The sequence below is a fragment of the Salvelinus alpinus genome, chromosome 5, assembly GCF_045679555.1.
Source record: "Salvelinus alpinus chromosome 5, SLU_Salpinus.1, whole genome shotgun sequence".
Classification (NCBI taxonomy): domain Eukaryota; kingdom Metazoa; phylum Chordata; class Actinopteri; order Salmoniformes; family Salmonidae; genus Salvelinus; species Salvelinus alpinus.
In genome coordinates, this window is record NC_092090.1 from 92,247,159 (window position 1) to 92,266,062 (window position 18,904).

Genomic DNA, 18,904 nt, shown 5'->3' on the forward strand with positions numbered 1-18,904 from the left:
CTAACGTTAAATTGCAGTAAAGTCACAGACCGTAAATCTGAGCCAGAGATTACTTTCTATCCATGACATGAGGTATTTGTAATTATGGTGAACTATCCCTTTAAAAAGATTACAGAGACCCAATTGTCTGTCTAAAACGACCCACTTCCTGTCTATTATTAAAAAGATGATCCTCGGGGTATTTACTTTAATCTTAGCATTGTCTTGTGCTGGATCTGTTTTTCTACTTTATTGTTGGACAAAGTTAGATCGACCTCTCATCAGATTATATTTTGTACTACCATTTGACATTTTAAGATTGTTAATCATCATACTAGTAGACTAAAATGCCTGAAATCAAGTCAAGACTAGGAGAGGTGGGTGAAGGTAAGTAGCGTGTGTTCTCACACAGCAGAGAATAAGGGGAGGAGTCACACACAATGGGCTCCCGGGTGGCGCAGTGGTCTAAGGCACAGCATCTCAGTGCAAGAGTCATCACTACAGACTCTGGTTGGATTCCAGGCTGTATCACAACCGGACGTGATTGGGAGACGCCATAGGGCGGCGCACAATTGGCCCAGCATCGTCTGGGTTAGGGTTTGGCCGGGGTAGGCCATCATTGTAAATAAGAATTTGTTCTTCACTGACTTGCCTAGTTAAATATTAAAAAACACAACAAAAAAACACTAGGTTACTGGGCATGTGAGGTTAGTGAACCACATAGCAGAAGAGATAGAGGGTACCTAAGCACAGAGGGAAAGACACTTGGAGTGATCACTTTCCCACTTGTCCCAGGTTCACCCAAAGCTCAAACCCTTACACGCTCACTGAGGTCGCTGGCTGGAGTTACAAACATGACGAAGCTCAAGACACAGTCAGCTCAGGTTTCTCTCATGGGACTCCAGCAGCAGTGGTCAGCTGTCAGAAGGCTTTACTATGCCTGCTGTGTGTGTGTTTGTAACCAATCTGTAATCCACCAGAAGGTAGTTGAAAACAAGCTGCACCCAGAAGAGTCAATTACACGGATACACACAGACCAGTCATCGGTAAATATATCTAACTCACTTCTGAAGGAGGGAGACATGCTGCGCTTCTTGTCAGTATGTTAGTAAGAATATCTTACAATAAAACTATGCGAATTCTAAATTGTAGTTCAATGATTTTGCGCTATGTCATCTGTCTATGAGAATTACTATTGTGAAATGACATTCCAATTGCTGATATCTATTGCATACATTCTGGCCAAAATACACATGGCTAGCCTAGCTTTCCCCATGTGTCCAATTTGTTATTTCAATTAGTATAATGCTATGGTCTTTACATCTCTTTCATCAATTTAAATTTCTCTCTGAGCTGGTGACAAAAATAGGACATTTTAACGTGTGCTGTTCTTGGATCGTTTGCTATTTATGCCTTTACACCCACGGAATGAAGATCATCCTTAATATCCTCCTTCAATAATGGCATTCAGTTTCTATTCATATTCACTTACTCCAGAGAATTGTCAAGCCATCTAGCACAGTAATTGTGGCTGCTGGCCATCATTTAAAAGGTGTCTTAAAATAACCTAATCATCAACAGACAGCAGATTATTTGAGTGTGTGTGTATGTATGTATGTACAGTGAGGGAAAAAAGTATTTGATCCCCTGCTGATTTTGTACGTTTGCCCACTGACAAAGAAATGATCAGTCTATAATTTTAATGGTAGGTTTATTTGAACAGTGAGAGACAGAATAACAACAAAAAAATCCAGAAAAACGCATGTCAAAAACGTTATAAATTGATTTGCATTTTAATGAGGGAAATAAGTATTTGACCCCCTCTCAATCAGAAAGATTTCTGGCTCCCAGGTGTCTTTCATACAGGTAACGAGCTGAGATTAGGAGCACACTCTTAAAGGGAGTGCTCCTAATCTCAGTTTCTTACCTGTATAAAAGACACCTGTCCACAGAAGCAATCAATCAATCAGATTCCAAACTCTCCACCATGGCCAAGACCAAAGAGCTCTCCAAGGATGTTAGGGACAAGATTGTAGATCTACACAAGGCTGGAATGGGCTACAAGACCATTGCCAAGCAGCTTGGTGAGAAGGTGACAACAGTTGGTGCGATTATTCGCAAATGGAAGAAACACAAAATAACTGTCAAACTCCCTTGGCCTAGGGCTCCATGCAAGATCTCACCTCGTGGAGTTGCAATGATCATGAGAATAGTGAGGAATCAGCCCAGAACTACACAGGAGGATCTTGTCAATGATCTCAAGGCAGCTGGGACCATAGTCACCAAGAAAACAATTGGTAACACACTACGCCGTGAAGGACTGAAATCCTGCAGCGCCCGCAAGGTCCCCCTGCTCAAGAAAGCACATATACATGCCCGTCTGAAGTTTGCCAATGAACATCTGAATGATTCAGAGGACAACTGGGTGAACGTGTTGTGGTCAGATGAGACCAAAATGGAGTTCTTTGGCATCAACTCAACTTGCCGTGTTTGGAGGAGGAGGAATGCTGCCTATGACCCCAAGAAACCATCCCCACCGTCAAACATGGCGGTGGAAACATTATGCTTTGGGGGTGTTTTTCTGCTAAGGGGACAGGACAACTTCACCGCATCAAAGGGACGATGGACGGGGCCATGTACCGTCAAATCTTGGGTGAAAACCTCCTTCCCTCAGCCAGGGTATTGAAAATGGGTCGTGGATGGGTATTCCAGCATGACAATGACCCAAAACACACGGCCAAGGCAACAAAGGAGTGGCTCAAGAAAAAGCACATTAAGGTCCTGGAGTGGCCTAGCCAGTCTCCAGACCTTAATCCCATAGAAAATCTGTGGAGGGAGCTGAAGGTTCGAGTTGCCAAACGTCAGTCTCGAAACCTTAATTACTTGAAGAAGATCTGCAAAGAGGAGTGGGACAAAATCTCTCCTGAGATGTGTGCAAACCTGGTGGCCAACTACAAGAAACATCTGACCTCTGTGATTGCCAACAAGGGTTTTGCCACCAAGTACTAAGTCATGTTTTGCAGAGGGGTCAAATACTTATTTCCCTCATTAAAATGCAAATCAATTTATAAAATTTTTGACATGCGTTTTTCTGGATTTTTTTTGTTGATATTCTGTCTCTCACTGTTCAAATAAACCTACCATTAAAATTACAGACTGATAATTTCTTTGTCAGTGGGCAAACGTACAAAATCAGCAGGGGATCAAATACTTTTTTCCCTCACTGTATGTATATATGTTGAGGTGATATCCATATTTTGGACTGTTGGATTTGTATTTTATTTAACCTTTATTTAACTAGGCAAGTCAGTTAAGAACAAGTTCTTATTTACAATGACGTCCTACCTCGGCCAAACCCTAACCCGGACGACGCTGGGCCAATTGTGCTCTGCCCTATGGGACTCCCAATCACGGCCGGTTGTGATACAGCCTGGAATCGAACCAGGGTCTGTAGTGACGGCTCTAGCACTGAAATGCAGTGCCTTAGACCGTTGCATCACTGCCTGTCTGTCTGTCTGTCTGTCTGTCTGACGAGCTGATGACCAGTAAATGAGCTACAAAGATCGAAATGATCAGCTGCGCCCTCTGCTGGTGTAGCAAAATCAGTAAAGAGGACGGTTACACTTGTAGGTGACGTTTTTTACATTTAATTGAATTTTAAATTAAAAAAAATAATAATAATAAAAATTATTGGAGAAAAATCAGTATACATATAAGAGGTATACAAACAGACAATAATAACATATGCTAGGGGGTACAACAAATGACAGATTATACAAAGACCTTAAAAGATGCATACATATTGATTGTTTTAACAGCTTTCTTATTAGAATAATGTATAATGGTCTTAATGTATTGCTCGAATTCCTTATAGAAAACACAGAAGCGTGTTTTTTTATTAATGAATTTACATTTATGAATATGACATTTTGCCATTAGCACAATTAGAATTATAAGGTTAAAAATAAAATCTTTATACATTTTTTACATTTTACATTTAAGTCATTTAGCAGACGCTCTTATCCAGAGCGACTTACAAATTGGTGCATTCACCTTATGATATCCAGTGGAACAACCACTTTACAATAGTGCATCTAACTCTTTTAAGGGGGGGGGGGGGGGGATTAGAAGGATTACTTTATCCTATCCTAGGTATTCCTTAAAGAGGTGGGGTTTCAGGTGTCTCCGGAAGGTGGTGATTGACTCCGCTGACCTGGCGTCGTGAGGGAGTTTGTTCCACCATTGGGGTGCCAGAGCAGCGAACAGTTTTGACTGGGCTGAGCGGGAACTGTACTTCCTCAGAGGTAGGGAGGCGAGCAGGCCAGAGGTGGATGAACGCAGTGCCCTTGTTTGGGTGTAGGGCCTGATCAGAGCCTGAAGGTACGGAGGTGCCGTTCCCCTCACAGCTCCGTAGGCAAGCACCATGGTCTTGTAGCGGATGCGAGCTTCAACTGGAAGCCAGTGGAGAGAGCGGAGGAGCGGGGTGACGTGAGAGAACTTGGGAAGGTTGAACACCAGACGGGCTGCGGCGTTCTGGATGAGTTGTAGGGGTTTAATGGCACAGGCAGGGAGCCCAGCCAACAGCGAGTTGCAGTAATCCAGACGGGAGATGACAAGTGCCTGGATTAGGACCTGCGCCGCTTCCTGTGTGAGGCAGGGTCGTACTCTGCGAATGTTGTAGAGCATGAACCTACAGGAACGGGTCACCTCCTTGATGTTAGTTGAGAACGACAGGGTGTTGTCCAGGATCACGCCAAGGTTCTTAGCACTCTGGGAGGAGGACACAATGGAGTTGTCAACCGTGATGGCGAGATCATGGAACGGGCAGTCCTTCCCCGGGAGGAAGAGCAGCTCCGTCTTGCCGAGGTTCAGCTTGAGGTGGTGATCCGTCATCCACACTGATATGTCTGCCAGACATGCAGAGATGCGATTCGCCACCTGGTTATCAGAAGGGGGAAAGGAGAAGATTAATTGTGTGTCGTCTGCATAGCAATGATAGGAGAGACCATGTGAGGATATGACAGAGCCAAGTGACTTGGTGTATAGCGAGAATAGGAGAGGGCCTAGAACAGAGCCCTGGGGGACACCAGTGGTGAGAGCACGTGGTGCGGAGACAGATTCTCGCCACGCCACCTGGTAGGAGCGACCTGTCAGGTAGGACGCAATCCAAGCGTGGGCCGCGCCGGAGATGCCCAACTCGGAGAGGGTGGAGAGGAGGATCTGATGGTTCACAGTATCAAAGGCAGCCGATAGGTCTAGAAGGATGAGAGCAGAGGAGAGAGAGTTAGCTTTAGCAGTGCGGAGCGCCTCCGTGACACAGAGAAGAGCAGTCTCAGTTGAATGACTAGTCTTGAAACCTGACTGATTTGGATCAAGAAGTTCATTCTGAGAGAGATAGCAGGAGAGCTGGCCAAGGACGGCACGTTCAAGAGTTTTGGAGAGAAAAGAAAGAAGGGATACTGGTCTGTAGTTGTTGACATCGGAGGGATCGAGTGTAGGTTTTTTCAGAAGGGGTGCAACTCTCGCTCTCTTGAAGACAGAAGGGACGTAGCCAGCGGTCAAGGATGAGTTGATGAGCGAGGTGAGGTAAGGGAGAAGGTCTCCGGAAATGGTCTGGAGAAGAGAGGAGGGGATAGGGTCAAGCGGGCAGGTTGTTGGGCGGCCGGCCGTCACAAGACGCGAGATTTCATCTGGAGAGAGAGGGGAGAAAGAGGTCAAAGCACAGGGTAGGGGAGTGTGAGCAGAACCAGCGGTGTCGTTTGACTTAGCAAACGAGGATCGGATGTCGTCGACCTTCTTTTCAAAATGGTTGACGAAGTCATCCGCAGAGAGGGAGGAGGGGGGAGGAGGGGGAGGAGGATTCAGGAGGGAGGAGAAGGTGGCAAAGAGCTTCCTAGGGTTAGAGGCAGATGCTTGGAATTTAGAGTGGTAGAAAGTGGCTTTAGCAGCAGAGACAGAAGAGGAGAATGTAGAGAGGAGGGAGTGAAAGGATGCCAGGTCCGCAGGGAGGCGAGTTTTCCTCCATTTCCGCTCGGCTGCCCAGAGCCCTGTTCTGTGAGCTCGCAATGAGTCGTCGAGCCACGGAGCAGGAGGGGAGGACCGAGCCGGCCTGGAGGATAGGGGACATAGAGAGTCAAAGGATGCAGAAAGGGAGGAGAGGAGGGTTGAGGAGGCAGAATCAAGAGATAGGTTGGAGAAGGTTTGAGCAGAGGGAAGAGATGATAGGATGGAAGAGGAGAGAGTAGCGGGGGAGAGAGAGCGAAGGTTGGGACGGCGCGATACCATCCGAGTAGGGGCAGTGTGGGAAGTGTTGGATGAGAGCGAGAGGGAAAAGGATACAAGGTAGTGGTCGGAGACTTGGAGGGGAGTTGCAATGAGATTAGTGGAAGAACAGCATCTAGTAAAGATGAGGTCAAGCGTATTGCCTGCCTTGTGAGTAGGGGGGGAAGGTGAGAGGGTGAGGTCAAAAGAGGAGAGGAGTGGAAAGAAGGAGGCAGAGAGGAATGAGTCAAAGGTAGACGTGGGGAGGTTAAAGTCACCCAGAACTGTGAGAGGTGAGCCATCCTCAGGAAAGGAACTTATCAGGGCGTCAAGCTCATTTATGAACTCTCCAAGGGAACCTGGAGGGCGATAAATGATAAGGATGTTAAGCTTGAAAGGGCCGGTAACTGTGACAGCATGGAATTCAAAGGAGGCGATAGACAGATGGGTCAGGGGAGAAAGAGAGAATGTCCACTTGGGAGAGATGAGGATCCCAGTGCCACCACCCCGCTGACCAGAAGCTCTCGGGGTGTGCGAGAACACGTGGGCAGACGAGGAGAGAGCAGTAGGAGTAGCAGTGTTATCAGTGGTAATCCATGTTTCCGTCAGTGCCAAGAAGTCGAGGGACTGGAGGGAAGCATAGGCTGAGAAGAACTCTGCCTTGTTGGCCGCAGATCGGCAGTTCCAGAGGCTGCCGGAGACCTGGAACTCCACGTGGGTCGTGCGCGCTGGGACCACCAGGTTAGAGTGGCAGCGGCCACGCGGTGTGAAGCGTTTCTATGGTCTGTGCAGAGAGGAGAGAAGAGGGATAGACAGACACATAGTTGACAGGCTACAGAAGAGGCTACGCTAATGCAAAGGAGATTGGAATGACAAGTGGACTACACGTCTCGAATGTTCAGAAAGTTAAGCTTACGTTGCAAAAAATCTTATTGACTAAAATGATATAGTACTGCTGGCTGGTGAAGTAGGCTAGCTAGCAGTGGCTGCGTTGTTGACTTTGTTTGAAAGTGTAGCTGGCTAGGTAACCTCGATAATTACTCTAAACTACACAATTATCTTGGATACAAAGACAGCAAAGACAACTATGTAGCTAGCTAACACTACGCTAATCAAGTCGTTCCGTTGTAATGTAATAGTTTCTACAGTGCTGCTATTCGGTAGAAGTTGGCTAGCTAGCAGTGTTGACTAGGTAGGAGAACGGCAGCGCGGCGGACGAAAATAGCTGGCTAGCTAACCTCGATAATTACTCTAAACTACACAATTATCTTAGATAGACAGCAACTATGTAGCTAGCTAACACTACACTAATCAAGTCGTTCCGTTGTTCCGTTGTAATGTAATAGTTTCTACAGTGCTGCTATTCGGTGGCTAGCTGGCTAGCTAGCAGTGTTGACTACGTTACGTTACGTTAGAAGGACGAAAATAGCTGGCTAGCTGGCTAGCGAACCTCGATAATTACTCTAAACTACACAATTATCTTTGATACAAAGACGGCTATGTAGCTAGCTATGGTTAAGGAAACCGAGCAGCACATTCTCCTATAAAAAAAACAAAAGTCATCAAGAATATTAACGATTATAAAACTGTGAATATCTTTCCATAATTGTTTTACATGTAGACAATGCCAAAATAAATGTGAAACTGTTTCTGGATGCTCAACACAAAAAGTACAATCAATGTTAATGTCTTTTTTAAGTTTCTTCAGGTAATGATTCACAGGGTAATACTTATGGATCATTCTGAAAGAGACCGCTTTGACCTTGTTAACAAGCAAGTATTTGTGTGGTAATAACCAGACTTTTTTCCAACAGATATTAGTGACCAATGTATTCCAGTAACTTGTGACATAAGGAATGGATACAATATCCCTTTGAAATAAAGCACGTATAGACCTATTGTTCTGAGGGAGCAAGGAGAAACATATTTTCCCTATTGGAAAGTCAACTGGATTAAGCGAGGGTAGGTCAAGAAGGTGAGGTCTGGCTACACCTCTAAATAACATAAGAGTTCCAGAAGGAATAGCATCAAAGACGTCATGGCGACGTTGGCTGGCTAAACTCATAAGTAGAAAACGTCATCGGGTCTAACGGTCGTCTGCGCGTGTGCAGGCCATCAAGTCAGAGGCACTCATATTTATATAGTTGTTTTTCACGAAAATGAAAACGTGTCAGTTTGTCACTTTCACGAGGTTGGAGTAATAACATGTTCAACTACTTAAGACATTGGCTCAAATCTAGGTTTTGTCTTTCAAATTTGAGAAAATTAACATCTTCCCGGAAGTCTTGCGATGTTGTGCCTCTAGGTTTTGAAACTCTGTGGGACGGTTCGGCTCAACAGATGTGGTCTCATTAAAGTTTTAAAATTCAATATGAAAATGGCTTCCATAACAACCACAGAGCTATTTGATGCACAACTCCTGGTAATAACGTTTTATTGTCCTCTATATGTATTTAAATTGTTGGAAGTTGCCAGCAAACGATACTCAATATTATTTTAATGTTGAGTAAAATCTTATAAGCTTCTTCGCTAAGAACAAAGGAAACCAAAATGGCTAACCAGCCAGCCAGGTTGCCAACAACAAACACAGGGATTATATTTTGTCTGTATGCTATGCTAGCTAACCTTGCTTTCTAACGTGCTTCACTTTAAACATAACATACACACGTTTTTTCTTCTGTTTGCGTTGCTGTCTGACAACTCTTTTGGGATATTTCTGCCAACTTCTATAGACTAGAGACAGTAAAATAATGACCACCGTAGGAGTTGTCAGACAGCACAAACAGATCTGAGCCCAGGCTAGAATATTAGGTATTGCATTTTCTAATGACAGCAAACGTGTTGGCTGACTGTTTGTTAGACCTGGCTCATACTAGCTTTTGTTTTCTCACAAGGAAGGTGACTTCATCACAGCTACTCACCACAATGCACAACGTTTGGAAGATAGAGTTTCCCAACAAAAGACAGCGTTTCTCAGAAATGCAGAGAAACTTAGAAAACAGTAAGTTCCTCGTATTAATATGCAGGGGAATTTAGATTATACATGCACATCTATTGTATTGAGACTCATTTTCTATTGTTCTTAAAACAGGATTGAGAAACTTGAGAAAGAGAAGATGATGAATACACAAAACAGGAAGAATGGTCTTTCAGATGGATTTAGAGTATTGGAAGAGTTTGATAAAGGACTTCAGGATGATCGAAATACTGAGCGTGTGTATTTTGTTGGTTTTAGTACTCTTTGTATGGCACTTCAATATTTTACTGACTAAAACGTAATTTGAACATCTTTAATAATAATGTTGTTCATGTTATTTGTCCCTCAGATATGAACGTGCAAAAGCATCTGATGAAAATCCATAATGGTGTAAATAAATTTCAGATGCAGCTGACTGACGTGAAGCCTACCCCGGAGTGTAAGTCATGTGCTGGTTGATGGTTATACATGTGCATGGAAACAGTACACATTGGGGAGTCATGACATTCATGTTTTTATGGAGCCAGTTCAATTTGATACCCACTTCATCTCCCTTTATACAGGCTGTTATACGTTAATTAACTACTTAGAAATGCTGTTTGTTTTTTAGTAATTGAGAAACTGAAAGAAATAATGACAGAAGTTGAAAATTCAATCAACACTTTCAAGGAGGATCAACGTCAAAGGTATGAGACATTCAATATTTTAACAGCTGTCAGCTGTCATGTAATGCATGTTTCAAAAGGACTTGATTATAGTTTAGACTGAGATTAACTGCCTCTTTCTTATTCTTTTTAGTTTTGAGGATCTATTGAAAGAGGAAAGAACATGCAGCCAGGAGATAAGTGCTTTTGAAAAGAAGATTGAGACTTGGTCTTTGGCTGTAAAAGCAGACCCAAAGTTGCACCCTGCTCCCTCAGGCAAGGTGTGTCTGGCCAAAGCCTTAGAGGAGGACCTCCCACCAGAGGTGACCGCACTAGAGAGGTTCCTACAGCAAACTGGAGGGAAGCAGGGGGGCTGGGACCAGTATGACCATCAGAGCTTTCTGAAAGTGTGGACCAAGCACAATGGCAAACCAGCCTATAGGAAAGAGGCTTTGCTCTACCTGCCAGGCAAAACTCCGGAAGACGTTGAACAACACGAAGATTGGTATCTTGAGCTCCTGTACCTCCAGGAGAAGAAGAAAGAGGTAGACTGGGCATCACTTTGTAGGCAATGTAATGAGTTTCCAGTCACTTTCAACTGTGGATGGGTAGAACAGTACCACCATTTATGAGCTCTGAAATGTCAGTCAGCTATTTGTTTTGAGCTGTTAAATTGCATGAATATACTTGTAATATTCGTTTTGTCTTATAATTTTGCTAATTTTCACTATCCATGTACCAGGCCATTCACCGGTGGAAGGCTGAGAGACAGCAGGAGAGGGCGACAAGGCTGCAGCACCAAGATGAGCTGGAGAGCGCTGCCAGGAGGGAGAGGGAGGCGCAGGCTGAGACCCAGCAGCATAGGGTTGAGGAGGAGAGGAGGGAGGCGGTGGCTCGCCTGGAGGGGTGGAGAAGGCAGCGCAGGCTGCGCCTGGAGCAGGAGGAGGAGCAGAGGCTCACTGAGGAGATCCTGCAGCGGAGACAAGCCAAGGAGGAGCGCAGGAGACAGCTGGAGGTGAAGCTGGCTCTGGAGGCCCACATTCGGCAGAAGAAGGAGGAGGAAGAACTTCTGACCATGCAGAAGGAGGAACAGGAACAGGCTGACATGGAGGAGAAGAAGAGACTGGCAGGCTACGGCATCAAACGCTTTCAGGAAAGGGTATGTGAAGGATCAGTATTTCCAATGGTACTACTCAAGGTATTTTGCATATACAGTGCATTCGGGAAGTATTCAGACCCCTTGACTTTTTCCACATTTGTTATAGCCTTACTCTAAAATGCATTAAATAAAAAAAAAATCCTCATCAATCGACACACAATACCCCATAATGACAAGGCAAAAACAGTTTTTTAGAAATGTTTGCAAAAGTATTAAAAAATTAAAACAGATACCTAATTTATACAAGTTTTCAGACCTGTTGCTATGAGACTCAAAATTGAGCTCAGGTGCATCCTGTTTCCATTGATCATCCTTGAGCTGTTTCTACAACTTGATTGGAGTCCGCCTGTGGTAAATTCAATTGATTGGACATGATTTCAAATCAAATCAAAACTCTACCTACATGTATATATTACACCAATTACCTCGACTAACCAGTGCCCGCGCACAATGACTCTGTACCGGTACCCCCTGTATATCGCCTCATTTGTTATTTTACTGCTGCTGTTTAGTTATTTGTTACTTTTATTTTCATTTTTTTACTTAACACTTATTTTAATAAATTTTTCTTAATTTCTTAAAGCATTGTTGGTTAAGGGCTTGTAAGTAAGCATTTCACTGTAAGTTCTACACCTGTTGTATTCGGCGCATATGACAAATACAATTGGATTTTATTTAAATTCAATTGACAGGCACACACCTGTCTATATAAGGTCCCACAGTTGACAGTGCATGTCAGAAATAAAAACCAAGCCATGAGGTCGAAGAAATTGTGCGTAGAGCTCCGAGACAGGATTGTGTCGAGGTACAGATTTGGGGATGGGTGCCAAAACATTTCTGTAGCTTTGAAGGTCCCCAAGAACACAGTGGCCTCCATTGTTCTTAAATGGAGTTTGGAACCACCAAGACTCTTCCTAGAGCTGGCCGCCCGGCCAAACTGAGCAATCGGGGGAGAAGGGCCTTGATCAGGGAGTTGACCAGGAACCTGATGGTCACTCTGACAGAGCTCCAGAGTTCCTCTGTGAAGATGGGAGAAACTTCCAGAAGGTCAACCATCTTTGCAGCACTCCACCAATAAGGCCTTTTTGGTAGAGTGACAGACGGAAGCCACTCCTCAGTAAAACAAGATTCTCTGGTCTGATGAAACCAAGATTGAACTCTTTGACCTAAATGCCAACCGTCAGGAGGAAACATAGCACCATCCCTATGGTGAAGCATGGTGGTGGCAGCATCATGCTATTGGGATGTTTTTCAGCGGCAGAGACTAGTCAGGATCGAGGGAAAGATGAACAGAGCAAAGTATAGAGAGATCCTTGATGAAAACCTGCTGAGGACCTCAGACTGGGGTGACGGTTCACCTTCCAACAGGACAACAACCCTAAGCACACAGCCGAGACAACGCAGGAGTGGCTTCGGTACAAGTCTCTGAATGTCCTTGAATAGCCCAGCCAGAGCCCGGACTTGAACCCGATCAAACGTCTCTGGAGAGACCTGAATATAGCTGTGCAGCGACGCTCGCCATCCAACCTGACAGAGCTTGAGAGGATTTGCAGAGAAGACTGGGAGAAACTCCCAAATACAGGTGTGTGAAGTTTGTAGAGTCATACCCAAGAAGACTTGAGGCTGTAATCGCTGCCAAAGGTGCTTCAACAAAGTACTGAGTACTATTTGAGGTTGCTCAAATAGTACTTTTCTCAGTTATGTCTACCGGAGACTGGGGTGTAAGAAAGACTGGGGTGGAGGAAAGTCAAAGTATAATGGTTAACTGACTTACCTGCAGGACTTCCAGAAGTTGGAGACAAAAGTGCAGGAGAGACAGGAGAAGGAAAAGCAGGAGCTGGATAGACAAAAGAGACTGGCTAAGCTGAAGGAGAAGGTAAGACCTTACACAGCAGCAGGCACTGATTCCATTGTACACAATGTATGCCATCAGTCATTTTCTGCTATTCATTTGATCTCATTAGGCAGAGGCTCATATCAGCAGAGACCCTTCCAGGCTCTGCAAACCCACAAAAGGATGGGAGGAACGCACCAAAGAGATTGGACCCACTGGGGGTGGACCTGTATTACAGATGTTTCATAGGTGAATTAGCCCAAAACATTCTCATCACCCACTTTTTCACTATCTTCTTTCTCTGTAACTAATCTATGCTCATCACCATCTTCTTACAGGGCTGTCCCAAGCTGGAGACAAGGCTTATGAGCATGTCTGACTGGAACCAATATTTTCTTTGCTAATTCGTTTTTTATTTAATCATGCAAAATTCAAACCTCAGTGTGGTTATGTCATTTCCACTTTTATACAAGACATTATCACATTTCTTATCTGAATTAAAACATGAATAACTGTCGGCCTACACTTGTTATTTGTCTTGCTACTTATTCTGAAATTAATATCATTATAGAAGTGCATTTGACGGTAAACATTTTACATTCTTCAAATATATTTAGCCTCCAGTGTACCAAAACGAACAAAACATTTAAAACGTTGCAATGCAAAAAGAATGGGAAAGTGAGCAAAGTTGGGCTGGAAAACAGAAGGTTGAGCTCTGCTGGAGTCCCCACTTATCTTGTTTGGTTTATTGAGGATGACTACCTGGATGAAACTTGAGAAACCTGTTTCAGATATGAAGAGGTGGTGGGTGAAGTACAGGCTGTGAGGATCACGAGAAGTGGGAAGTGGGCTTGGATCGCCTCTCAGGGAGAGGGACAAGAGGGCGGTTACGCCCGAATGGTTGTCAGACGTGGAGATGGAGTCAGAGGAACCCATAGAGGTCGTTAAGAAAGCGGGCAGGGGGAAAAGGAAGAAAGTGGAACATATTAAATGAGATTGAGGGTGAATTAACTGCGGTCGCAGGTGCAGTCGTCCCGTCCGTGATTGAAGAGGATTTTGGACATAATGGATCGTTGCCTTCTGGTTGATCCATATGTGGTGTCCGGTTGAGTGGAAAAGAGGTTGGGTCAGTGAAAGTGGCTCGAAGTGGAATTGTGTTTTTTACGTTTCTGCCGTCCAGAGGGAGCGTGCGCTCCACACCATGCGACTGGGGTCAAGAGCTGTGACTTGCTATGTTATCCAGAGCAGGGCGCCATTGAAAGGAGTCATAACTGGTGTGGCGTTAAGTGTTTAGGATTAACTGAAATTGAAGATTTCCAGTATCTGTGATGCTCGCTGTTTCGTGCGACGCAGACCCGGTAGAGAGCGTGGCGAAACAGAGAAGACACTGTATTACTGAGTTGTGATGCAGAGTCTTTAAAAGATAAAGTCAAGTTAGGATCTGTAAGTTATCCCGTGAGAGCTTTTGTCCCGAACAAATCAACATGTTTGAGGTGTCAAGCTTATGGTCATGTGGCAGCAGTGTAGGAGGGAGATTCCTAGATGTGAGAAGTGTACAGGAGGACATGAGACAAAGGAATGTGTAGTATTGGTGGGAAAATGTGTGTGTGTTTGTGTGAAAACTGTAGGGGTACCCATGGTACTGGAGATGAGAGGTGTCCTGTGAGAGAAAGGCAGGTTGAGGTTGCCAGGATCAGAGAAGTACAGAAGGTGTCATATGCTGAGGCAGTGAAGAGAGTAGTACAGGAAGGTTGGTCCAGGGTGAGGGATCCTAAAAGGGTCTCTGTGAGTAGGCTGAGGTCAATAGAGAGTGATAGGATGTGCTTCAGTAAGGTTGTTTTTTTGGTGTTCATGGTCATGGTTGTCCACTGTACCGCAGGAATGGAATGGAAATCACAGAGGATAGATGTTGTGGTGGCAGTTGCAGAGAAGAACTTGGGTGTCACAGGAGGTTGGTGGCACCTTAATTGGGGAGGATGGGCTTGTGGTAATGGCTGGAGCGGAATAGGTGGAATGGTATAAAATGCATCAAACACATGGTTTGATGCCATTCCATTTGTGCCGTTGCAGACATTATTATGAGCTGTCCTCCCCTCAGCAGCCTCAACTGTTGGGTGCATGAGATTTTACTGTAGCAGAGTTACAAGGTGTTTTGAGTGATAGTGTCCCATCCTCCCAGGCGGCTGGCCTGGCTTAGGATCAGATAGGGCCAAAGTAGTGGAATAGTGGTGAGATTTTTATTTTTATTTTTTATTTTATTTATTTTTTATAAATTTTATCCCCTTTTCTCCCCAATTTTCGTGGTATCCAATCGCTAGTAATTACTATCTTGTCTCATCGCTACAACTCCCGTACGGGCTCGGGAGAGACGAAGGTCGAAAGTCATGCGTCCTCCGAAGCACAACCCAACCTAGCCGCACTGCTTCTTAACACAGCGCGCCTCCAACCCGGAAGCCAGCCGCACCAATGTGTCGGAGGAAACACCGTGCACCCGCCCCCTCGGTTAGCGCGCACTGCGCCCGGCCCGCCACAGGAGTCGCTGGAGCGCGATGAGACAAGGATATCCCTACCGGCCAAACCCTCCCTAACCCGGACGACGCTAAGCCAATTGTGCGTCGCCCCACGGACCTCCCGGTCGCGGCCGGCTGCGACAGAGCCTGGGCGCGAACCCAGACTCTGGTGGCGCAGCATAGCACTGCGATGCAGTGCTCTAGACCACTGCGCCACCCGGGAGGCCCGTGGTGAGATTTTTAATGGGTGTAGGGTTTGTTGGTCTGGCAAATCTTTCACAAAGTGTATTGATACTACACATGTAGGCCTGATACACAGCCAATACAGTAGGTGGTGGAATGCACCTATAACATTTGTTTGTGGACCGCTATAATACCAAAGAAGAAGTAGAAGTGGAAAAGAATGCTCGTGGTGAGTCTCACCCATTTTGAGAACTATGATGTGTTGTGCGTTGCTCTTCAGAGCAGGGTATTTGTAAAGGGGATAATATCTGGTGTCTTGAGGGACGTTGATGTTGGACAAATTAAGAATATCCCAGGAGTGGTTGATGCACATCGGATGAATTGTGTGGTGAATGGAGTGAACGTAAAGAGTCTGTCTGTTCTTCTGTTTTTTTAACACGGAGTCCCTCCCTGCCCAGGTGAAGTTGTGGTATGTGAATCATCATGTCGGAGCGTTCGTCCCAAGACTGATACAGTGTAATCATCACTGTATGGCTTTCGGACATGCCAAGTGTCTAGAAGAGAGAAGCTGAGATCAACACCATTATCCCAGAAACCCTAGACCCACTCCAATTTGCATACCGCCCAAACAGATCCACAGATGATGCAATCTCTATTGCACTCCACACTGCCCTTTCCCTCCTGGACAAAAGGAACACCTACGTGAGAATGCTATTCATTGATTACAGCTCAGCATTCAACACCATAGTACCCTCAAAGCTCATCACTAAGCTAAGGATCCTGGGACTAAACACCTCCCTCTGCAACTGGATCCTGGACTTCCTGACGGGCCGCCCCCAGGTGGTGAGGGTAGGTAGCAACACATTTGGCACGCTGATCCTCAACACTGGAGCCCCTCAGGGGTGCGTGCTCAGTCCACCCTGGAGTCCCTGTTCACCCACGACTGCATGGCCAGGCATGACTCCAACACCATCATTTAGTTTGCAGACGACACAACACCGACAACGACAAGACAGCCAATAGGGAGGAGGTCAGAGACCTGGCCGGGTGGTGCCAGAATAACAACCTATCTCTCAACGTAAACAAGACTAAGGAGATGATTGTGGATCACAGGAAAAGGAGGACCGAGCACGCCCCCATTCTCATCGACAGGGCTGTAGTGGAGCAGGTTGAGAGCTTCAAGTTCCTTGGTGTCCACATCACCAACAAATTAGAATGGTCCAAACACACCTAGACAGTCGTGAAGAGGGCACGTCAAAGCCTATTCCGCCTCAGGAAACTAAAAATATTTGGCATGGATCCTCAGATCCTCAAAAGGTTCTACAGCTGCAACATCGAGAGCATCCTGACTGGTTGCATCACTGCCTGGTACGGCAATTGCTCGGCCTCTGACCATAAGGCACTCGAGAGGGTAGTGCGTACGGCCCAGTACATCACTGGGGCTAAGCTGCCTGCCATCCAGGACCTCTATACCAGGCGGTGTCAGAGGAAGGCCCTAAAAATTGTCGAAGACCCCAGCCACCCCAGTCAAAGACTGTTCTCTCTACCACCGCATGGCAAGCGGTACCAGAGTGCCAAATCTAGGACAAAAAGGCTTCTCAACAGTTTTTACCCCCAAGCCATAAGACTCCTGAACAGGTAATCAAATGGCTACCCGGACTATTTGCATTGTGTGCCCCCCCAACCCCTCTTTTACGCTGCTGCTACTCTCTGTTTATCGTATATGCATAGTCACTTTAACTATACATTCATGTACATACTACCTCAATTGGCCCGACCAACCAGTTTCCCCGCACATTGGCTAACCGGGAATTCTGCATTGTGTCCAGCCACCCGCCAACCCCTCTTTTACGCTACTGCTACTCTCTGTTTATCATATATACATAGTCACTTTAACCATATCTACATGTACATACTACCTCAATCAGCCCGACTAACTGGTGCCTGTATATAGCCTCGCTACTGTTATAGCCTCGCTACTGTTGTTTTTATTTCTTTACTTACCTATTGTTCACCTAATACCTTTTTTGCACTGTTGGTTAGAACCTGTATGTAAGCATTTCACTGTAAGGTCTTCTACACCAGTTGTATTCGGTGCACGTGACAAATAAACTTAGATTGTATTTGATTTGTGGAAAAGAAGATTGTTGTATGGATTGTTGCAATTGTGGTGGGAACCATGAAGCTACATCTTTGAAATGCCCGAAGAGGGCGAAAGAGAATGAGGGTGCCAGAGGCAGGGCTGTCTAGAGCATTTCATATCAAATTCAATTTTATTTGTCACATACACGTGTTTAGCAGATGTTATTGCAGGTGTAGAAAAATGCTTGTGTTTCTAGCTCCAGCAGTGCAGTAATATTTAAAAAGTAATACCTAACAACACAATCTACACACAATCTAAAGTAAATAAATGTACTTAAGAATATATCAATATTTGGATGAGCAATGTCAGAGCAGCGTAGACTAAGTTACAGTAGAATAGGACAAAATACAGTATATGCATATGAGATGACTAATGCAAAATATGTAAACATTATTAAAGTGGCCAGTAATTTCAAGTATATGTATAGGGCAGCAGCCTCTAATGTGCTAGTGATGGCTATTTAACAGTCTGATGGCCTTGAGATAGAAGCTGTCAGTGTAGAGGCTGTGAAAAGGGTTGAGGGAACGAATTGTCTGAAGACTCCACGGTGTTGGATAGGCCTTCACTGCAGGCTGCAGAGTTTGCCTCTTGTCAGCAGGATCCAAAAACTGTATGTTACATGTTAATTTTTAAGTAGGTGGGTTTTTGGCAATGGTGATTAACGGCACTGCCGAAGGTGAGAAGAAGTCCAGTAAGATTGCTGTCATTGTGTCTGCGGCAATGAGCTATAACAAGAATGCGATCTGCGCTAGAACAGTTCCTGGGATTGAAAGATCTTTCAGTGGTGGAGTTATATATACTTATCTCCCTCACTAGTTTTAAGCACCAGCTGTCAGAGCAGCTCACAGATCAATGCACCTGTACATATCCCATCTATAAATAGCCCAAACAACTACATCTTCCCCTACTTTATGTATTTTGCTCCTTTCCACCCCAGTATTTCTTCTTTGCACACTCATCTACTGTCAAATCTACCATTCCAGTGTTTTAATTGCTATATTGTATTTACTTCGCCACCATGGCCTATTTATTGCCTTTACCTCCCTTATCTCACCTCCTTTGCTCACATTGTATATAGACTTATTTTTCTACTGTATTATTGACTGTATGTTTGTTTTACTCCATGTGTAACTCCGTGTTGTTGTATGTGTCAAACTGCTATGCTTTATCTTGGCCAGGTCGCAATTGTAAATGAGAACTTGTTCTCAACTTGC

General features: G+C 44.9%; 1 protein-coding gene across 4 annotated transcripts; it reads left to right on the top strand.

Annotated features, from left to right (window-relative positions):
• The first annotated feature begins 6,692 nt into the window (after positions 1 to 6,692).
• On the top strand, positions 6,693 to 16,120 carry LOC139577230 (coiled-coil domain-containing protein 112-like). Of its 4 annotated transcripts, none has more exons than XM_071404196.1 (10): positions 6,693 to 6,981; positions 9,135 to 9,241; positions 9,332 to 9,453; positions 9,567 to 9,656; positions 9,828 to 9,903; positions 10,016 to 10,406; positions 10,604 to 11,020; positions 12,801 to 12,896; positions 12,985 to 13,103; positions 13,193 to 13,371. In XM_071404196.1, exons 3-10 carry the CDS (start codon positions 9,357 to 9,359, stop codon positions 13,221 to 13,223), a joined length of 1,317 nt encoding a protein of 438 aa, XP_071260297.1. In that variant the 5' UTR covers positions 6,693 to 6,981; positions 9,135 to 9,241; positions 9,332 to 9,356; the 3' UTR covers positions 13,224 to 13,371. The 4 variants fall into 4 exon arrangements, with proteins under 4 accessions (XP_071260297.1, XP_071260294.1, XP_071260295.1 ...); XM_071404193.1 differs by lacking the exon at positions 6,693 to 6,981 and adding an exon at positions 7,003 to 7,145; XM_071404194.1 differs by lacking the exons at positions 6,693 to 6,981; positions 13,193 to 13,371 and adding exons at positions 8,335 to 8,662; positions 16,006 to 16,120.
• Positions 16,121 to 18,904: the final 2,784 nt, after the last annotated feature.